The sequence below is a fragment of the Papio anubis genome, chromosome 7 (assembly GCF_008728515.1).
Source record: "Papio anubis isolate 15944 chromosome 7, Panubis1.0, whole genome shotgun sequence".
Taxonomy (NCBI): domain Eukaryota; kingdom Metazoa; phylum Chordata; class Mammalia; order Primates; family Cercopithecidae; genus Papio; species Papio anubis.
In genome coordinates this window covers 93,179,431-93,203,401 of record NC_044982.1, presented here as the reverse complement: position 1 = coordinate 93,203,401, position 23,971 = coordinate 93,179,431, and the positions used below count along the sequence as shown (strand labels likewise).

The 23,971-nt window shown below is 35.4% G+C and overlaps 1 protein-coding gene and 1 non-coding gene across 2 annotated transcripts; both read left to right on the top strand.

The window, feature by feature from the left end:
- The first annotated feature begins 311 nt into the window (after positions 1–311).
- Positions 312–501, top strand: LOC116276195. Its single transcript, XR_004185629.1, has one exon. It is a non-coding gene; the product is annotated as a U2 spliceosomal RNA (small nuclear RNA).
- A 12,355-nt stretch (positions 502–12,856) lies between these two features.
- On the top strand, positions 12,857–13,211 carry LOC101022328 (40S ribosomal protein S27-like). Its single transcript, XM_009210964.3, has one exon. The coding sequence runs from the start codon at positions 12,989–12,991 to the stop codon at positions 13,145–13,147; it is 159 nt and encodes a 52-aa protein (XP_009209228.2). The 5' UTR covers positions 12,857–12,988; the 3' UTR covers positions 13,148–13,211.
- Positions 13,212–23,971: the final 10,760 nt, after the last annotated feature.

Genomic DNA, 23,971 nt, shown 5'->3' with positions numbered 1-23,971 from the left:
TGGAGTCAATAGTTACTTTGTCTTACCATAGCCTATACTGACCAATAAACTGGAAATTTCCTGTTAGTCCATTTGAGCTATTATAAAGGAATACCTGAGACTGGGTAATTTATAAAGGAAAGAGGTAATTGACTCATCGTTCTGCAGGATGTACAAGCATGGTGCTGGCATCTGCTCAGCATCTGTAGAGGCCTCAGGGAGCCTTTTACTCATGACGGAGGCTAAGCGGGAGCAGGCAGTCAGTCACATGGCAAGAAAACTAGCAAGAGAGAGAAGGGGGAGGTGCCACAAACTTTTAAACAACCAGATCTATGGCTTCTTGACCTTTTGGCTAAGATCCAGTGTAGTATCTGTTCTTATCGGTTTAATATCTGATACATCCTCCATCCAAGGACAATATATTAAATAGATTTTGGAGCAGAGAGATGGAATAGAAGCTTGTTCCATCCACTCCATGCATCAACCTGGTATTGCAGTACCTCCAGGAACAATGCACCCCCTCAGGGTATTAAAAAAATAAAATAAAATAAACAACCAGATCTCAGGTGAACTCAGAGCAAGAACTCACTCATCACCAAGGGGATGATGCAAAGCCATTCATAAGGGATCCATCCCAATGACCTAAACACCTCCCGCCATGTCCTGTCTGTCACACTGGGAATTCCACTTCAATGTGAGGTTTGGAAGGGACAAATATCCAAACCATGCTACCTCCCTACTCAAACATAAAACATCATATTTAGACAAGCCATTGTTGTTGAGGCATAACTATATTCTACATTGATTTGAGAAGGCCCTTAATTATAGCCAGCAATCATATGATGAGATTAAATTGAATTGACGAACAGATTACATAACAAAGGGGACAAAACATGTTTTGTGAAAACACACTTTAAGAATTGAACCTAGGCTGGGTGTGGTGGCTCACGTCTGTAATCCCAACACTTTGGGAAGCTGAGGCAGGTGGATCACTTGAGGTCAGGAGTTCAAAACCAGCCTGGCTAACATGGTGAATCTCCGTCTCTACAAAAAAATACAAAAAATTAGCCAGGTGTGGTGGCGCGCAGCTATAATCCCAGCTATTCGGGAGGCTGAGGCAGGAGAATCACTTGAACCCAGGAAGCAGAGGTTGCAGTAAGCCTAGATCATGCCATGGCACTCCAGCCTGGAGGACAGAGTGAGACTCTATCTTAAAAAAAATAAAAGAATGAACCTACATTAAATTATTTTACAAACTCTCATAAAATATAGATTTGCAAGCTTTCCTAAAATCTCAGAATATCTGACACAATTAACTAACATTTCTATATAGCAAGGAAGGGCTGAAGCTGGGGTTTGACCACCCCTTTAAACAAGGCAACCACTATCGAGTTTGCCACAGCCCCTTTCCATTGTCATCATAAGTAGAAATGCCATCCATCAACTTCCCTTGAGCCTCCACTTCCCATCTACCATGCCAGGCTTTGTATCTGCTGGACACCAGGTCTGTAACCTTAATCAGTGAGACTCTTGAGACTAGTGACTGTGCCTTACTTATTTTTGCACCCTCAGCCCTCAGCACAGTGCTTGGAATGTAAGACATGTTCGATATATGCTGGTTGTACACATAACTGCAAATGAACTTCTGTAACTAGAAGCTTCCATGGAGTTAAAAACTTAATGATCAACTAGGATTCAGATTTACTTTGAAGTGATAAGCGTATCAACACATAAAAATATTAATTAAACCCAAACAAATATGGAAGAGAATATGTGTATGAGATGGGGTAAACAGAACAGGGAGGCTGACGAGGTCAAAGGAATGCATATATGGTACTGGCAAGTTCTGAAACCTGCAGGGTATCTTCCAGCACTCAGTTGAACTTCAAAGGTTTTTAAAAAGCAAAAAATGTAAGGACATTTTCATTCCTGATATTTAGTATCATTTAGCATGAGACTCTTGCTCCAAGCCAGGAATAGTATGGTTCATCCAAATCTTAGGAAGAGAGAATAAAATTTGATGTCTGTGAGCTCAGAACTTTAATATTAATCACAAAAGCTATATCCTTTTCCCAAACCTGCTGTATTTCATTTCCCCATCCTTCCCTCTCCCCACCCTCCTCCTTGGTCCATTACACTTTATTCTCTTCTTGGGGGTGGGTGGCAGAGGGAGAGGTAATTCATGCTACATCTTCAGACTGTGTGCAGAATGTGCCTCCCTTCAAGGTGTACGGCAATAAGTGAAACTCTTCATTTAAGGGGAGAGAATAGGATCAACAGCAGGCAAAAAATTATACACACAGATCAGCAGGACTGTGGCCAAAAAGGAACAAGTACAAACAGATCACTTTGATGTAGCATTTGTTTACTTTCTGATATATTTAAGAATAAATATGAAGACATGCACAAGATTCTGGAATTAAAATTGGAAGACTACAGTTATGGGGTTTTTTTTTAATTCACAATTTTATTTCTTTATAAAAATGAAATGATGGAATTAGGCTAAATTATCCTGTTAAGAAATATATAGGCAGTCATTTTAATTATATTTTATTTTCATTGTATATTTGACTTCATTTATTTACCACTATTACCACTTGCAACATTTTATAAAGAACTGCTTTTAAGTAGATCTCTGCATTCAACTTCATTCTCTCCAGTAGTCTTACCATATATCTGCATTATGCATAGTTTTGCAACAGGAGAATCACAATATCTTATAAAAAAAAAATAAACTCAGTGAAAGGAACTTGCCCAGAGTGCCTGTACTTTATTCACAGGTGAATTTCTATTGTCCATTATCATTTATATCTAATACGAACCATTCTGCACTGCTTGCCTCTAATCCCCATGCTTGTTAAGGAGCTTAAGAGGAGAATCAGTTGATTTCAAGGCCTTTTGGAGTTCAAGGGCAAAGTGATTATTTCCTTAAAGGAAAAAAGATCACGGACTCATCACAATTTCCAAAGTTCAGCTCTTTTTTGTTTCACTAATTAGAAGCCAGACCAAATGCATATCTGGAAGCTTTTATACAAGCGATCAGCCCTTTGCCCTGGGACCAATTACAGAAAAGTGTCTTTTACACATTACTGTCTGTGACTATCTAGTGTTCATACGAGCTGTCATGTTTCACCATGAGTCATGTTAAAACCATATAATCACGTAGTTGAAGAGCTAATGATATGTTTGCTCTTCTCAGTTTAATTTACAAACATAACTGCACTCATATGCCTATGGCTTATCTGTAGCTTAAACAGGAATTCATGTAAATATACATAGATGTAGACATGTTAAAGGGCATTATTTAATTGTTAAATGAGATCATGCTCTTCTATCTGAAAACTATAAGCTTCTATGTCTAATTCTATCCATAGCAATATTTTTTTCTTGCAAAATGAAAGCTAAAGTTTTATGCATTTATAGAGAGATTGATTTGGATATCAACTTGAAATGTGTACTCTTTTCCTACACATTTTAGAGAGCTATTAATAACACTGGTTATGAAGATATGTATATATATATATCTCTCTTAAATTTTATATACATATATAAAAGTATGTGTGTGTGTGTATATATATGCACATACATTTTCAACTGTATTAGTCTGGGTTCTCCAGAGATTTACTATAATAAATGAATTCACATAATTATGGAAGCTAAGAAGTTCAAGATTGGCAACCACCAGGCTGTGAACTCAGGAAAGCTAGTGGTACAAGTTCCAGTCCAAGTCTGAGGCCAAAGGTGGGAGGACTAATGTTCCAACTAAAGACAAAGAGAAAGAATTTTTTTCTCACTCAGCATTTTATCCTGTTCAGGCCTTCAAAGCATTGGATGAGGCTCACCCACATAGGAGAGGCCAGTCTGCTTTATTCAATCTACTCATTCAAACACCCTCATAGGTACATCCTAAAATAATGTTTAACCAAGTATCCAGGTGCCCCATGTCCCAGTCAAGTTGACAAATAAAATTAACCATCACACCACCAACACTACGCTGATCAGAGTCTTCACGTTTATCACATTCTGGTGGTCCAATAATATCTAATATAAGTAAGTCATCTTTGAAAAGGGCTTAGATCTTGTTAGAGCTTTGAATATTTGAGTCAAATAAAATAACTTGCCCTTAAGAACAAGGCAATGGTACCATCTTCACACAGTACGTTCTGTGGAATTAACATAGCTTTTTTACAAAGATGTCACTTTGAAATCTATAAAAGATTTGTATTAAATGTCACCTGCATTTATCAACAATTCTACATTTTATTACTACCATAGAAACAGCGAATGAAACAGTAGTTACAAGAGACTGGGGATGGAATGGGGAATAGAGGATGGGGAGAGGTTGGTCAACAGACAGAAAGCTATATCCAGCTAGAAAGAATAAATTCTGGTATTCTATTGCACAGTAGGGTGACTATGGTTGGCAATAAAATATAGCATAATAGAAAATAGCTTATATGAATGTTGTCACTGCAAGGGAATGGTAAATGCATGGGGTGATGGATTCACTAACTACTTTGTCTTAGTCCATTTTCTTTGCTATAAAGGAATAGCTGAGGCTGGGTAATTTACAAAGAGGTTTATTTGGCTCATGGCTCTGCACAAGAAGCATGGTACCAATATCTGCTTTTGATGAGAGATCAGAAAGCTTCCACTCATGGCAGAAGGTGAAGGGGAGGCTGCCCAATGGAGAGAGGCAGAGAGAGAGAGAGAGAGAGAGAGAGAGAGAGAGAGAGAGAGACAGAGAAGGTGCCAGGCTCTTTTCAACAACTAGTTCTCAAGGGAACAAGAGTGAGAACTCACTCCTTTAAGAATGTCACCAAGCCATTCATGAGGAATCTGTCCCCATGACTCAAACATCTTCCACCAGGCCCTCCCTCCAACACTGGGGATCAAATTTTAACATGAGACTTAGTAGGTACAAACAAACCCTTTCCAAACTACAGCATACCCTGAGTGGATTATTACATAACATAGATACGTATTGAAACATCAAATTGTATTCCATATATGTGTGTAACTGCAATGTAACAATTTTAAAAATAAGAAATTTTTAATTTCACTTTTTAGAAAGAGCCACCTAATTGTGACATTACAAATGACTGTTCTCATTGAGTATTATTAATGATTAAGCGGGGAGAAGCGATACTCACCAAACAATTTTCGGTCTCCTCCACTAGAGAGGAGACAGATTATAGTTGATAAAGAAAAGAAGCCTCTTCTATCAGTTACGATGGCTAGAAAGTAGTTAATCTTTAAAAAGAAGAAAAAAATCTTTTAATCAATGACACACAAGTAAAAGCCATATCTTCCTAAAAGTGTCAAACAAGGATTCCAGGTCTTGACCATTGTAGTATATATCTCTGTCCATGCAACTTTAAGGCAATTCACCTTACAAGAGTTTGACTAGAGTCACTAAAATTTTCTTACTTCGATACTGCAATTTACATGTTTGTAAAATTAAATATTACTGATAAGAATCACATTCTGGCTTTTATTTCATATAGGTGGTTCCATATTCAGGGTCTGCTATTGTTTTAAACAATAAAATGTCTAAGCAAATCATAGTTTATAGTGCTAATTGCTAGGGAATGCCAGATGAAATGAAAGGTGGCTAATGCTAAGTAGAGGGGACTAGGAAGGCTTCTGTGAGATTGTATTTGATCTGGGCCTCTAAGAATGAAGAGTTTTGTTTGACTGTGGAAAAATACACATAACATAAAAAATTCCATTTCACCACATTAATTAGATAGATATGATTTTTTAAGAGAGTAAAGCTTTGAAGTCCAGGAACAGAGCACTTGCACACCACAACAGAAAATTTTGAAAGCATGTGAATATTCTTTATGAATGGCTGGGTATGGAAAGTTTGGAAAATATTAGGTGACATAGGTAGTTTGAAAAAAATTTGGAATTTATTTTGCAGACCATGAGGAAACAAACGGAATTTTTGTAGGATTTGAAAGCATGAAACTAGGAAAGGGTAGTCATCTTCTCAGTTAGGGAAATTGAGGTGGAATTGGAGATATATGAAAGCCAAGAAGACAAAATGTTTAATAATATCACAAGTGGCCAGATAAGCAAAGTAAAAAAAAAGGCAACAGACATGATGAATATAAGGGCAATACTCATGGCACATTAAATAGAGAGGGTCGTTAAGGAAGGAAGGCCTGGGTAAACAAGATTTCAAAATATTACAGAATTTAGGATGTTGCAAACCATCAAAACTGAAACATCAAGGAAACCTAGACAAATGGTAATTTCAAGAATAAAAGACTTTCAAGAGAATTATGGCAGTGGATACTGTCAAATTCTTAAGAGATTTCAAGTGGGGGGAGAGGCCTCACAGTCATGTTACACAACAGAAACAAAAACACTGTTTCATTGAGTATTATGACAGTCAGCTGGGCCAGAAGCTTCTCAAATCTAAGGTTTTGAACTTTGAAAATGGGAAGAATGGTACTATTTAGAAGTCCAGAGGTAGGTCTTATTTAATAAAAGTCAAAGTAAGGTAAGATATTGTAGTCAGCTCAGAAATTACAGGGTTAGTCAACATGGAAAAATGTATGTCACGCTTTACAAATTCTTTCAAAAGACCCATAAATTCAGCATTAAGATAAACTAAATATACAATATTGGATACAGAATGCAGAATCTGGTAACAAATATCAAAGCTAGGATGTTTTAAAATCACCACTCAAATCATGACAGTCTCTGAATCATAGATGTGGAAATAAGACATTGACTCAGAAATCAATTACGGAAGATATTAAAAAATATTTTGGGGAATTAGGGCAATAACAGAAAACAAGACCAAAAAAAGTGCAAACCAATAACAAATACCATATAAAATCTTATCAAGAATGACAAACAATAATAAAAATTAAGAAAACAGGATCCCAATAAGGTTTCCTAATTTAATGTATGCATATTATACCTGAATTTAATATTTCTTGTTATTCATTTGCTGCTTAAATGTAAATTAATTTATGAATTGATTTATAAGCCAAAATAAAGGCACAGATTTCTTTAATATATACAAAACAGATGCTCTGAATATCCCTATATGCAGATTTCATGTATACATGGTAATGCTTGAGTTGCAAATACCCACTTAAGAATGCCTGTTCATAATTTAGGGAATAAGTCCCACTTAAAACCATAATTCTGCCTCATGAAATAAACAGGGAAGTAGTCAACACTGGACATTGTGAGAAAACTGCCAAGATTTAATAAGTGTTAATTCATCATACTGCTGTTTTAGCAAATTTACCAGTAGGGTATAACCCTGGGAGAAGTGTATGGGGAAGCCATATCTCAAACTGATAAATTGGTTCTGTTCCTTTTTTCCCTCTCAGTGGACCTCAGGGAAGTCTGGTGACATCTTGACAGAATGACCAGATCCCCCAACAATCACCTCCACTAAAACTTAAAAATCCCTGCTGAAACCACCCAGTCCTGCCAAATTAGTGCCTTAGGTGGTCCCACTATACTTTTTAGATGCCTTAGAATTTTCTTTACGCTGATAACTGAAGAATAATGAAGGACAACTCCTTGTTTCAAATGGGGTCACCAGGATGATCAAGTGGCTGTGATTTCTCTCATTTCTTAACCCTTCTCCCAAGGTAGCTTATTCATTACATGCGAGAACCCATCTTTGGCTATCCTTGGCACATGAAGGACCTACTAGAGGAGGGAGTTAAGGGGAGGGTGGGGAAGCCAAAAGCCCTTTCCCTAAGAGAATCCATAAACACAGAATAGAAATAGTTGAAGTGGTCCTGAAATGAATATGGCGTAGATGAGATAAACTGACAAGAAGAAGATGCTGGCAGGTTGGATCACAGGGTTCAGGAAGATATGAATTATTTCGAGAGGTGAAAGTGAGTCAAATATGGATGAATGACTACCTCAGGAGGACAGAGAAAGAAGAATCTTGGAATTAAAGGCTACAAACATGATCTTCAGAACAAATTTAAAATAAAGTTGATTCCTTTACGAATACTATTTCTCTTTCTTTCTTTTCTTTTCTTTTTTCTTTCTTTTTTTTTTTCTTTCTTTTTTTTTTTTTTTTTTTTAACTTATTTTAGAATTAGCAGTTTTGAAACAGAAAATGAGGTTCAACTTTAGGTCTCACATCTTATACTCTCAGAGCTCCTCTCCATGCAAAGGTCCAGGGGCATGTGTAGAATATCGTCTTTGCATTCTGGCCATAGTCACTGGGGTGCAGATAACCAATTGGCTGAATCTAGACAAATAAAATTTTTGTCTTAGAAGTATGGAAATAGGACACAGAGCTGCTGGTAAGTTTCTGTTAATGAATTGGATTGGGAAGTGATGTAAAACAGATGCATGGCAGTAATGATTACCCATTTGCTTGTCTAAGCTGAGAAACTATGCTACAAAAAAGGATGAGGAAAATGAAGCAGTTGGGAAGGAAACAATGGTGAAACTTCTGAGACTCACATAAACAGTATGTTTATCTTGGTTTCTGGCTTTCCAATCCCCAGTTCCATGGAAATGAAATATGGTTTAAATGGTCTTTCTTCCTTATAACCAAACAATTCCCAAAATATGGATGTTAGAGAATTTTAAAAGTTGCAGCATACGTTTATTAAGCATGAGGTATTTCAGTACAAAATTTATATCCACTATACAATATTTCAAATTTGTTTTGGGGTTAAACAGCTTGTTTTGAGATGTGCTCACCACCAGTTATGCCACCCTCTAAAATAGTTAAGCAGGAGCCAAATCATGAAGAATATTAAATGTCATTCTTTAGAATATTTGAAAACCATTTGTAGGAGAGAATTATTTAAAACAAATCTTTTCTCTCTTGTGCATAAACATTTTCCTGCAATTAATTTCTAAGTCCATATTTTCCATACGAATTTCAGAAAAGAAATAGCCCCAAATACATCCATTTCCAAAAATGGGAACAATTACATTGTTAATACTTTTTTTAAAAAGGTACTGACTTTCCCAAAGGCCAGTTCAGATGCTTAGGGTGATACAAGACTCTTTTATCTAACAGCCTCAAAACTGGACATGATTCATGTTTGAGTAAAGAAATATAAAATTATTAAAGCAATTAATTAAAGGCTGTCGGAATCAGAAGGTCGAAGTAAGTATAAATTTCTAATTAGTAAAGAAAGTTCCTTCTTTTGAAAGGGAAATACTAAAGGCAGTAGAGTTATCTCATAATCAGTAGATACTAGCGTTGGATAAATATTAGTGTCTAGACTTCTGGTTACAGTGCACTAGTTAATTTGCTCCAAATTTCTTGCTGAAGACAACTAGAAAAGTTGGGTAAAATATAAAAATCTATTCGTTGGTAAAAACAATAGATACACAGAAAAATCTTTTTAAAAACTAAATATATGAGAAAGCAAAGACAGATTTCCTTTTAAGAAACAACAATAAGATACACATCTAACTTATCAATAGAAACATAGGAGGCAAAAGGACAGTGGAATGTATTTTTGAAACATTAAAAAGAAGTAACTTCCAACTTAGAATTTTATATCCCCTAAAAACTGTCCTTTCAAAATAAAAGAGAAGTGTAGCAATTTTTAGAAAAATATTAAGAGGGTTTACTATCAGCATGCTTGCACAAAAGGGGGTGTTAAAAGGTGTGTTTGTACAGAAGAAAACTAATATAAAATGAAAGATCAGAGATCCAGAAAACAATGAGAAGCACAGATAGATAAATATTAATATCAACTGTAAGAAAAATGATAATAATGTCATTGTTTGTATATTTCCAATTAAAATAAATTTCAAGAAATCATTCTAATACGATTTTTTTTTACAGTCCAAGGCTCACTCTGTAACCCAGGCTGGAGTACAGCACACAATCATGGCTCAGTACAGCACACAATCATGGCTCAAACTGCTGGACTCAAGTGGTCCTTACACCTTAGCCTCCCATGTAGATAGTACTACAAGCTTGCACTACTATACCCAGCTAATTAACAAAAAAATTGTAGAGATGGGGTTCTCACTATGTTGCCTAGGATAGTCTTGATCCTCTTGCCTTGGCCTCCCAAAGCACTGAGATTATAGGCTTAACTATCTTGCTTTGACCAAAAAGAGAGTCAGAGTACCAACTAGTACATCTTTGCTAATCTAAAAAACACATGCTCTGATCTCTAGGCTAACCACTAATAAAATAGTGAAAGGAAAAATCACTTTCAACATGATAGAGGAGAAATTAGAGTCCAAAAATATTTTATAAGATGAAATATATACAGGGAGAAAAAGAAAGATACATCATCAGGAAAAAATTAAACACATTTAGCAAAGTGATATGTTTAAGTAAAATTATATCAGCAGTTATATAAAATATAAATGCACAAGGTGCTCCAAATTTAAAAAGAAACTGTTTCTCTCAGTATTAAAAAATCTCAACTAAATGCTATAAGTAACATATCTATATTCTATCAAATATTAATAAGTTGAACATAAGAATGGACAAAGATATACCATGAAAATACTAACCAAAAAGTGGAAAAAAATACTCGTTTACCTATATTAATAGAAGGCATTCCACTTTAAAGCAAGAAAATTCAAGCAGCATAATGATAACAATAGGTTCAATTTATGAAGAATTCAAGCTAGAACACATCTAATAACGAAGCCTAAAAATATATAGAAAAGATGTGAACAAAATTTGAAAAATAAAAAGATAAATCCACAATTCTAGTGGAAGATTTTAAAATACAACTGTCAGTAACTAAAATCAACCAAAACCAAAAAACAATAAGTGAACTAAAAATTATTATGGATGCAAAAATTTTTAATAACAAGATCCACAAAACTGACCTCATGGAATTTTGTAGAGCCAATTCTGTGCAACCAATACCTTCAGAATACATATTTTTGAGTACATATGAAATATTTCTAAAAACCATGAGAATGATCAACACAAATTTCAAATAATTAAAATCATGCAAAGAATATAATCTGACTGCAATACAATTTTTCTAGAAACCGGTAAGAAAAAGAGAACTAGAAAACATATTTGGGAAATTTAAAATAACTATTTGTAACTAACCCACAGGTCAGAGAAGAAATAACATATAAATTAGAAAATATTTTCAATTGAAAGAAAAATTTTAAATATTGTTTATTGAACATGCAATGAAAGCTACTACCTAGTGTGATAGCTATAACCCAGAACACATATATCAGAAAAGAAAGAAGCTGGAATTCAATCATCTCAAAAACTTAGGGGAAAAAAAGCTGGCAAATTAAGCCCAAAGAAAGAAAAAGGATGAAAATAATGTACAAAAATTATTAAGTTAGGTAAAACTAATATAAAATGGAGAAGACCAACAAAGCCAAAGTATGTTATCTGGATACATTAAAAAAAAAAAAAAAAGAAAAAAGAAATTGAAAGACTTAGAATAAGGCCAATGAAAATGAAAGAGAGAAGTGAGAGTGTGTAAAAATGATCAGTGTCAGAAAGGAAAAGAAAGACATTATTACAGATGTTTTACACTTTTAAAAGAACACAGGAAATATTGCGAACATTCGTTCTAAAAATCTCTAAACTTTAAATTAAGCAAATAATTTTTTAAATAACCAAATGGACACAAGAAGAAATGAAAACAACCTAATCCATAAATAAATGACATCTCACAAAAAAGAAAAGGAAAGATGAAGGGTGGGTAGGAGAGGGGACGGCAGTAGGAGAGGGGAGCCCATTTATTAATGCGAAGATCCAGATAGTTTTATTGTTGAACTGATTTTAGGGAAGAAATTATGCCAATTCTACTTATGCTGTTACACAGAAGAGTGAAAGAGAAGCTTATTCTCCAACTTATTTTCTTGAAGACAGCATAAGCCTTGTTACCAAAATTTGATTAAAAGAACATAAAATTACAGTACCTAAATGTAAAAATTTTAGAAAACTAAATATAGCAAAATAGGAACATGATGGTCCACAGTAACTAATTTGGGTTTAATTTAGTTATTCAAAGTAGCTTTAATATTTTAAAAAAATCATTGTGTTCCAGGAACAGAAAACCAAATCCTGCATGTTCTCACTCATATTTGGTAGCTGAACAATGAAAACACATGGACACAGAGAGGGGAACATCACATACCGGGGCTTGTTGGGAGTTAGGGAGAAAGGAGAGGGAGAGCATTAGGACAAATACCTAATGCATACGGGGCTTAAAACCTAGATGACAACAAACCAAATGTATACCCATGTAACAAACCTGCACATTCAGCACTTGTATCCCAGAACTTGAAATAAAATTTAAAAAAAAAATCATTGTGTTCACAACATTAATCAAATAAAAGAGAAAAATTGTAGGCATATTCCATCAGATGCAGAAACAACATCTAGAAATTACTGAAATATGTATCAATAGTAAAATAGATAAAAATCATTGTGGTTTATTAATACATTGAAATATTACTCATCAACACAAAATAAACTAATTGGAGTTACACATACACAAGGGATAAGTCAAACAAAGATAATTCTGATCGAAAGATGCCAGATACCAAAAAAAAATGCTATTTATTTCCATTTATAAATAATGAAAAAAATAATTAAGCCACAGTATTTAGGATACTTGCTCAGATGGTAAAGCTTTAAAGACAAGCAAAACTATGATTATATAAGCATCAAGATAATAATTACTCTTGGAAAAAGCAACAGGAATAGAAATTCACAAGGGACAGCTTCTGGGATGTTGACCATGTTCTATTTCTGGACTTTTTAGTTGTTCATTTTTTGATAGCCATAGAGCTGCATACCTATGTTTGGTAGAATTTTCTGCACAATTTTCACCCATATTTTATTTTTAAAAGTCTTTGCCAATTATATTCCCCTCACAAAACAAAGATAAAGATTATAGTATCAGCTTTTCCGGCGGTGACGACCTACCCACACGAGAACGTGCCTCTCGCAAAGGATCTCCTTCATCCCTCCCCAGAAGAGGAGAAGAGGAAACACAAGAAGAAACGCCTGGTGTAGAGCCCCAATTCCTACTTCATGGATGTGAAATGCCCAGGATGCTATAAAATCACCACGGTCTTTAGCCATGCACAAACGGTAGTTTTGTGTGTTGGCTGCTCCACTGTCCTCTGCCAGCCTACAGGAGGAAAAGCAAGGCTTCCAGAAGGATGTTCCTTTAGGAGGAAGCAGCACTAAAGGCACTCCGAATCAAGATGAGTGGGAAACCATCTCAATAAACACATTTTGGATTAAAAAAAAAGATTATAGTATCAAATGTGCATGTCGCAAATGTGAAAAATTGACATTTAAAACATTCTAGTAATTCATGTTCACAAATGCAAAACAGCACTTTCTGATCATCCTTTATTATTTGTTTACATCTCAAGTAAGTGCTAAATCACTTTAGAGATGTGTAAAAAGTAAAACCTATATCCAATAGGAAGCCAAATTCTTATTTAAGATCTTATTGTTATTCTGGACATTTGATAGTTTAGGAAATAATTACCTCAGTCATTGAAAACGTACCAAAAAATTTTGCTCGCGCTACAACTTTGAGAACCTATGCTGGAAGCATGGAACAGATAAAGACATAGCAGATAATCTACAGTTACATTATACTTGGGTGTACTAATTTAATTGTTAAAACAACAAAAAGAAAATCATACGCAATCCACACCACTCAATCTATTTGGATGTGCAAATACTTTGTGAAGCACTCCATTCCTGAGTTACATTGTCACTTTAGATCTATCAAAACTAACATGCTTCTTGAAGGTGGAACATGTGCATTAGTTTTCTTTCCTGTTTATTTATTTATTTATTTATTTATTTAATTTATTTATTTTCAGACAGTCTCGTTCTATCACCCACGCTGGAGTGCAGTGGTGCAATCTCAGCTCACTGTAGCCTCCACCTCCTGGATTCAAGTGATTCTCCTGCCTCAGTCTCCTAAGTAACTGGGATTACAGGCATGTGCCACCATGCCCGGCTAATTTTTGTATTTTTAGTAGAGATGGGGTTTCACCATGTCGGCCAGGCTGGTCCCAAACTCCTGACCTCAAGTGACTGCCTGCTTCACCCTCCCAAAGTGCTGGGATTACAGGCGTGAGCCACCACGCCCAGCCCATTACATTCCTTTTATTATTTCTAAAAGCACCATTCCTAGATACATGTTAACTTGATGTGTACTTGATTTTGAACAAACTAAATCGTAGACAAAACTCAGATAAGAATGAATACATAGGTAATACTGAGAGAAGTCAGGAAAGTCACAGATGAAAAGTGTAGCCTAGAGGAAAAGGCAGGATCATCCTAGGAAAACTCTAGAAAATACAGCTAGAAAATATGATAGGACTAGAGAAGAGCTGATCAAAAATAGAGCTGATCCTGTCAGCTAGTGGACAGGACGAATATAGAGTTCCACTAGAAATTACACATTTCAGAAATATTTAAGCTATAATTTATTTTGCAAAATTAACTTTAAAGACACGTGGGGAGTGAAAGAAAAAAAAGAAAGAAAAACAAACAAGAACATAAAAGAGAGAACTGAGGGAAATCTAAGAAGTGACATGGTTTTAGTGAGGATGACGACAGGAGGCTGATATACTGGGGAACAGAAACAGGTATAAGATTATTTTAACTGAAACTAAAGATAAAATAACTAATTCTACACATGCATAATGATTTTTAACATTTTACATTTTTAAAAGTTCTCTTCAGTTTCACTTCAAAATTTTTAGGGAATACTTTTTATTCTCATCCATAAAATTATGGGAATAATTATAATTAAATGGCATCCATATAATTAAACCAGTTCATTTGACCCTCTTTTTTTTACTTTTGTACCAATTCTTTTAGAACCATGAAGACACAGATCTGACCAACTTCGATTAGCCAACAGAATTTTTTTTTTCCCCTTAGTGAATGGAAAGATGGTTTAAAATGGCTCCCTGGCAGGAATAGATCAAATTTTTGAAAATAGCACACGGGAACCTTGCAGGTCAAGCCATGTCATGGCCGGCCCTCCAAGCAATCTGTTCCTTCAGCAGAGAGATTAGGGGCGCGCTTGGTCAAGGGGCAGCAGAGGGCACTCCAGGCCAGAACAGGTTAAGTTGTGGTCACTTTATCTCTTGTTGTTGACGCAAAGTCCCGAGGCCATGGCCCAGGGTTTTCCTGCAGAAATGTGTTTACAAGCAGGTCAAGGACTTGTAGACAGATAACCATTAGCAAAACAACTTTTCTATTGACAACAGAGCAAAGAAAGGTGTGTTTGCAGATGAATTATCACTTGCTTCTTAAAGGAAAAAAAAAAAAAAGTTCAATGAAATCACTAAATCCCAGCTTTTTTATCCCCAAGACTGAAATTTCTCAGGAGTGTAAGGAGAGTTGCTTCTTGCTTTTCTCACAATTGCATTCACATCTTGCCAACTGCAAGTCAATCTGTAATGACACATTTTAGCCTTCGCTAATACCTATAAATGATCTATTTGGATCTTCTAAAGATGAAGAAATGATTTTATACCAGAGTTAGAAAGAACATTGGATAAATATTGAAATAGCATGAAAGTCTTTAAATCTCTCAGGCAAATTTTGGGAGTGCCTTATTGCTGGGGAAAGTGAATTTTCAAAAATCAGCTGAAACTTCCTGGTTTGAACCTCTGTGCGATGACTTTTGGGCTGAAGGTATTTTTTGGTGAAATCCTAAATTTGTAAGGACTAAAGAAAGAAATAAGAAATAGACTTAGTCCCCTGAGACAAGAGGGGGGAAAGCAAAACGAAATGAATCAACGAACTATAATAAATAAGTAAAAGACTTAAAATAAGTTTATCAGAAGCAACAGGAATGAGAAGCGCTTCACTAATGAACATGTTTCAAGCTTTGAAAAACTGTAGCCTATTTCAGCTTGCCGTGTGATGTAACTCTTGCATAGAAGCTGGGGGGAAAAAAGCTTCTCATGGCATGCCTAGTCTTATGCTAAAGAAGGGCGCTCACATTTTCACTAAAGGAGAAAAATCTGAACTTGGGAATCTGCACATGGGTAAATATGAGCTGTCTCATTAGAAAGATACTTCTCAATTAGTTTTCTTTTCATCCCTCTTTCTTTCGGCTCTCAGCCTGCTTACGCTCACCCACACAGACACACAGAGTCCTGCACTTGCGAAGGGTCAGAAAGGTTCCTGCGGATTTCTCTCCATAGAAGTCCTGACAATGTGGCATGTGCAGTCTCGACAATGACATGCCACTCAAAATCTCTCCCTTCAGATTGTCCCTCCCTTTAAAGGAGACAGCTAACGTGAATGAAACACTTTTTTCCCCCTGGGGACGTCTGACTTGCTTTTATTAACCCAGATACAAAGTGCCACTCAGAGACCTCGGACAGTAGAATTCTTTATTCTCTTAACTAGCAATTCATTTGACCCTCAAGAATAGTATGAAAGCTCCATGGTTTTCTATATTTCTTATTTATTTTATGTTCCCACTGCTCCATGAAGCATTCTTATAAAAATATTGCCATGTACCATAAAGTCTTCATATTAAAAGGACGTTTTAAATGGTTTCATCTTAACATGATTCTGTCACTCAAATTGAAGAACTTTATGCTAGTTCTTTTCCAAGCTGTTAAAGATTAGCTTGATGTAGATAAGGCTATTCCCCAAACTCATTATCTGTCTTCCAAATGCACCTTAAGGACTCCTTAATAAAGTCAAGGTTACGTGAAGAGTATTTCACTGAAAATCAGTGAATGACTATTAATAAATCTGCATTACAGATGAGTTATTTTGTCTCTGTCTCTCATCTTTACAATAGATGATCCTTTTTTTCATTAGTTTTTTTTTTTTTTAACAATAAGGCTATTTCTTAATCTTACGTCATCAATGATTCCATGATCATACTGGAGGGAAGTAGCTACAAAATATTTCTGCTGGTGTGTAATTAAATGTAGGCCATGCAGTCTGCTCTATATATTACACAGATATCTTTGACCTCTATATCACCCCAAAATTAAAACTCCTCCATACCCCATCTCCTCTCTATTAATACCAGCATGTTAAATACACACACACACTCACACCTACATGCAAACACATATACATATATTTCTTTCCAAAACAAGAACATGAATAGCTCCCATCTGACCACGATGTTTTGAGTCCTGCTAACACAAAATTCCAACCCATATAATTAATAGAGCAAATGCTTCTCTGGCTCCTACAGGTCCAAAGGCACAACAGAGTTGCAAACTTAGTAATTCTATTATCGTCCCTACCCCTAAGTAACTGGAGCTCCACTCTGATGTTACCCCCCTCCCCCTTCAACTGTTTATTCTTCCATTAAATCTTCACCTTCACTACCACACACAGCAAATATCACATGCTGCTTGCATAACAATCCATTTTTTATTTTAGAATCAGGATTTCCAAGTCCTGCACCTTCTCCTCCTTTTTATACCAAACTCAAGATCCCAGTGTAATTTGGAATGTGGCTTTATTAATTTATGATAAGACAATAGCAAAGGCAGCTCATAATATTTGTTTCTAGTGGAATTTTTGCTAATTTGCTTTTATCACCTACAGCAAAGCTGTAAGCAAATCTTTTAATATTTTCTGAGTAATAACAAAATGTTTTCATCAGTTGCTCCTTTTAAACAAACCTGAGCCATATTCAAATCTTTTTGTTGGAAATTTTTACTGGAGATCTTCCAAGCTCTGGATTTCCAAGAGTGATTTTCTCACCTTTCCTATGTAAGTCAGATTAAAATAAAGTGTATGTGAATCATCTATATTTATTGATATTATTGGCTCAAACCCAAATCACAAACTGCACACATATAATCATAGTAATAGTGGTGTAGGGAGGCCAACAGGATAATGGAACATTTAGAGGCTTCTGGGAATTATATTAGTCACATAATCATGTTGATAAGATTGCACCTCCATGCTCTTAAATCTGAGTAAATGGAATGGTTTTTCCCTGGACCGCACCTTCTCAACAGAGAGGCTCATCTACTATTTAGCACCTTCCTGGTTGCCTGAGTTCTACACTTTAATGTAGAGCCCAAGATCATCACAGCTATTTCAATGGGAGGGGACAAATCTGGCTTCATGTTATAGGGAAAGGGACAAACTGAAAATTAATCTCTTAAAGTATCTTCTGTTCCATTCTTCCCCAAACATTTTGGTATATTTTGGTTCTGTGATTGCACTGAAGGAGGCTATTCTTGCCCTGTGCTCGATCTAGTGTGACTCAGTGGAGACTAGAGACTAAAGAACCCAAGGCTCAGGTGAGAGCAATCCAGGGGTGTCACTGCCTCCTGTCAATGGCAGCATTTGCAGCAGTTTCGAAGGGTGTGGCTAGGCACAGATGCTCCCGATATTCACCACACAGTCCATTTCAATGACGGTGGGACTATCAGTTCTGATTAAGAAATTAATAACTCCTGGGGAAAAAAAGGTTTAAAAGACAGAAGTTGCCGATGAACCTATAACTGAAAGCCCTTAAAATATTTTTATGTCCTGTAAAAGAGAATCATAAAAGCAGCACATGAAATAAAGAAAATATCAATGACATTTTATATATGTTAAATTAGTAATAATGGGCACTGCATAACTTAACTTCCATTGGCCATCCTTCACTTGTAAATTTTCAATATCTTCCTCTGGCTCCTGTGTCACTGAGAGACTTGGAAATTTGTTTTATGTTTTATTAGGTTGATACAAAAGTAATTGCAGCTTTGCCATTACTTGCAATACCAAAATGTACTTTAAAAAAATTGACCATCCTACATACACTCAATGTCATGCTGATTTTATGACTCAAAATTATTGGCTTCCAACTTGTAAGTTACAGTGTGAATGCTGAGACCAGTCCTCAAGTATGTGCTTTTCCACCAGCGTCCACGTCTAGCTTCTTGATCCATTTTTGCGCCATCAAATGATGGCAGTCAAGGTACTACACTTTGGATTTTAACCTGAATTAAAAATCCAGATCACCATTTGCTGCCCATTTTTATGTCCTATAAAAGTGCATAATAAAAGTAGCCCTTAAGATAAAGAAAAAACAGTATATTTTATATGACTAATCCTATGATTCCATTTTCTGATCTGTAAAATTGGACAATATTACCAACTTCCAAAGTCCATTAGGAGAATAAAATAAAACAAAATAAGCATCTAACAAATATCTCTCCTATGCCTTCTATCAAAGCCAACAACCAATGACTCACCTTGCCCACACACAAACATATACAGACACAGCATGTATGTGTAAATAGATGTAGATATACATACCAACTATTATACATAGCTGTATTAGTCCGTTCTCACACTGCTATGAAGAAACACCCAAAACCAGGTAATTTATAAAGAAAAGAGGTTTAATTGACTCACAGTTCGGCATGGCTCGGGAAGTCTTAGGAAACTTAGAATTATGGCAGAAGGCAAAGAAGAAGCAAGGCACCTTCTTCACAAGGCAGCAGGAAGAAGGGCTGAGCAAAGGGGAAAAGCACCTTATAAAACCACCAAATCTTGTGAGAACCCACTCGCTATCATGAGAACAGCATGGAGGTAACCGCCTCCATGATTCAATTACCTCCCATTAGGTCCCTCCCACAACATGTGGGGATTATGGGAACTACAATTCAAGATCAGATTTGGGTGGGGACAGAGCCAAAACACATAAATAATACACATGTACACTATATAAGTTATGTATCTATATTTACATTTACTTATATATGAATATGCATATATACACATAATAGTTATATGTATTACATATAGTTAGGACAAAATTCTTAATGTTGCCTGAAAATATCCCTAATTAGACCTTCACTTATGGGATCTTACATAGGGCAGTTAGAGGATACTGTGGCTTCTAGCACGTCCCGGGTACCTGGAATCTGAAAAACCTGATTTGCTCCATCAACACAAGCTGTAGACAAAACAGCTCAAAGTCATGTCCTTAATAAGCCATTTGGTTTCTCCCTCTATGATTCAGACCTAGTCATTTATCTCTGTAATTCTATATATAAAGTTTGCTTTGTATACAATATTATACACATTCATATGTATTATTGCTTTCTGTATATTGGCATACATTAGGTGCATACCAATATAGAATTGGTGTCTCTACCTGATGAATTTTATTTCTTCTTTCAATGACTTTTTACCTCTGATAATTATTTTACTTTAAAGTCTATTTTATCTGATATTAATAAAGTAAAACAGGTGTTTCTCCAAATGGATATCCAGTTGCTCTAGGAATATCCATTTTAAAAAATTCCCTTCCTTCATTGAAATTGGTCAAAAATGAATAAATGAATTTTCTCTATATATGTGGATCTACTTATAGTACTTCATTCAGTTTCATTTATCTATATGTTCATCCTTAAGACAAAACTGCAATGCCTTGATTACTGTAACTTTATAAATCTTTAAATCAGGTAGTATAAGTGCTCCAGGATTATCTTTCACAAAATGGTTTTGGTTACATAGGTTGTTTGAATGTACATATGCATTGTGGAATCAGCTTGTTAATTTCTACAGCCCACCTTCCAGGGTTTTGAATGGGATTGTGTTTCACTTACAGATTAATTTGAGGATGATTGACATCTTAACAATATTGGACCTTCCAATTCATTAACATGATACATCCTCACTCATATTGAGCTCTTCTTTAATTTCTCTCACACATGATGTATAGTTTCAGCATATAGATTTTACAGATGTTTTGTTAAAGTTATCCCCAAATATCCCATTGCTTTGGGTGCTGAAGAAAATGATACTGCTGTTAACATTTTATATTTTCCAAATGTGTTTTGCTGGCAAATAGAAATACAACTAAAATTATGTATTGGGCCAGCTGTGGTGGCTCATGCCTGTAATCCCAGCACTTTGGGAGGCCGAGGTGGGTGGATCACCTGAGGTCAGGAGTTCAAGACCAGCCAGGCCAACATGGCGAAACCCTGTCGCTACTAAAAAATACAAAAATTAGCTGGGCGCAGTGGTAAGTGCCTGTAATCCTAGCTACTTGGGAGGCTGAGGCGGAAAAATCTCTTGAACCCGGAAGGTGGAGGTTGCAGTGAGCCGAGATTGTTCCATTGCGCTCCAGCCTGGAAGACAGAGCAAGACTCCATCTCAAAAAAAAAACAACAAAAAAAAACTATATATTGGTCTTTTAGTCACTGATGTTGCTGAAATTACTTTTTTTCTAGACTATTGGTAGATTTCACAGAAGTTTTTATGTATGTCATAATGTCCACTGTAAATAACAAAGCCTTCACTTCTTTTCTCCCAATATTTATGTCTTTTATTCTTTTTTCTTGCCCTATTGTATTGACTAGAACCTCCAGAAAAATTTCAAACAGAAACAGTGATGGAGAATATATTTGCCTTATTTCTGGTATTTGAATATTTCACCCAAAAATGTGATGTTAACTGTAGGAATTCTGTAGATAACTTCTACATGATTAAGTATTTTTTCTATGCCAAATTTTTGAAGAGTTTCTCTTGAACAGGTATTCAATTTTTGCAAATGCACTTATGAATCTTTTGATATCAGTGTATATTTATCTGTCCTTTAATCTATTAATGTGTTGAATTGAATTGATTGATTTTTGGGCGTTAAACTAACTTTATATTTCTGGGATAAACCCACTTAGACACCATTAAGCAGGGTTTAATTTGCTAACATTTTGTTGAGGCTTTGTCAAGCCTATGTTCTTGAGAAAGAATGAAAGAATGACGCTGCAAGTTTTCTTGTTCTTGTTCTTTTTCTCTTCTTCTTCTTTTTTTATTTTTATTTATTTATTTATTTTTTGAGACAGAGTTATTTTGCTCTTGTTGCCCGGGCTGGAGTGCAATGGTGTGATCTCGGCTCACTGCAACCTCTGCCTCCCGCATTCAAGCGATTCTCCTACCTTAGCCTCCCTAGTAGCTGAAATTACAGGTGTCTGCCACCACGCCCAGCTAATTTTTTGTATTTTTAATGGAGACGGGGCTACACTGCATTGGCCAGGCTGGTCTCAAACTCCTGACCTCAGGCGATCCACCCACCTCAGCCTCCCAAAGTGCTGGGATTACAAGTGTGAGCCATTGTGCTCAGCTGTGGTTTTATTTTTCACTAAATATATGGTAAACTTCATCAGTGTTGCAGTCAAGATCTGAAGGTTTATTTCCTTTTAATTATTTTTGTTCAGTTCTTTGATTATAGTTTCCTTAATAAATGAGTTACTCAGGTTTTTTATTTCCACTTGTTAATTTTGATAGTATTTTTCAAGTAATGTATCCATTTCATCTAACTTTTCTCTGCTATTGGCATAATAGTGGTGTTCATAACATTCCATTCTTCTTCTTTTTTGAGATAGAGTCTTGCTCTGTCTCCCGGGCTGGAGTGCAGGGATGCCATCCCGGCTCACTGCAACCTCTGCCTCCCAGGTTCAAGCAATTCTCCTGCCTCAGCCTCCCGAGTATCTGGGATGACAGGCTCCCGCCACCACACCCGGCTAATTCTTGTATTTTTAGTAGAGATGGGGTTTCACCATGTTGGTCAGGCTGGTCTCAAATTCCTGACCTCAAGTGGTCTGCCCTCCTCGGCTTCCCAAAGTGCTGGGATTACAGGTGCAAGCCACTGTGCCTGGCTCATAACATTCCATTATTAATCTTTAAATATATAAAGATTATATATTAATATATTTTATACATTTAATATTTGTATTAATTTAATATTTATTTTAAATGTATATAAAGTCTCAGCGAGGATCACAGTTTTATTACTATTGGTTCTCTCTCAATCTCTCTTTCTGTGTCCTTTTTTTTTTCTTCATTTTTGCTATGGGTTAATCAATATTATTAATCTTTTCAAAAATTATTTTTTGACTTGATTTTTATATTGTTTACCTACTTTCTATATCATTTATTTCTGCTCTTGTTTTGATAATTTCTTTTGCTTTACTTACTTTGGGTTTTTTGCTTTTCCTTTCCAGTTGCTTAATGAAGGAATTTAAAATATTGATATTTTATCTTCCTTAATTTGTAATATAAATATTTAAAACTATAAATCTTTGTCCAAGTATTAACGCTTATACTCTCACTGCATCTAACAAGTTTTGATAGTGTGCTTTCATTGCTTTTCAACCAAAAGTATTTTCTAATTTTTATTTGTGACTTGTGGATTTATTGTTTATGTAGAGGTGTGTTAATACATTTCCAAATACTTAGGGTTTTTTAAATATGTCTTATCACTATTAATTTCTAATGAAATGCCATTGTGTTTAGATGGTATAAATGGAATGATTTCAAACTTTCAGTATTTATTAAGATATGTTTCAATGCCCAGTGTGCAGTCTATTTTAATGAATGTTCCACGTGTATTGATTAGTGGTAGCATTCACTAGGGGTCAGCTAGATTGTGTTGGTTGATACTGTTTCTCAAATCATCCATATTTTTACTGTTATTTTTTCATCTGCCTGTTTTATCAAATACTTAGAAAGGGTTGATAAAAATCTCAAACTATGCTTTGCATTTATTTATGTCTGCCTTTATTTTTGCCAAATTCCCCTTCATGTATACAGGAGTTTAAAGATAGATACACATTTAGTACTTTTATTGTTCTCCATGAACTTGATGGTGCCTTCAACACTACAATTTTCTTAACTTTTGGTAATGTTTTATCAAAGTCTACTTTGTGTAATATTATAGCCACACCACGGTGTACTATTTTTCACAGTTTTACATTCAAAATACTTGTTTTCTTATATTTTAAGTACATCTTACACAAATACAGTTGGGTCTTCTATTACTTTAAACCTATTTTTAAAAATTACGCCTCCTAATAAGCTGTCTAGTCAATTTCTAATGTAATTATCAATGATTCAGTTGAGCTCTGCCATCTTGAAATTTATGTTTGTTCCATTTCTTTCCTGCCTTCTGTTGGGTAAGTTGTGTATATTTTTGTATTCTATGTGTGGTAACGTTTAGCTACATTTTTGTGCTACTTTTATTGATCACCTTAGTGATGA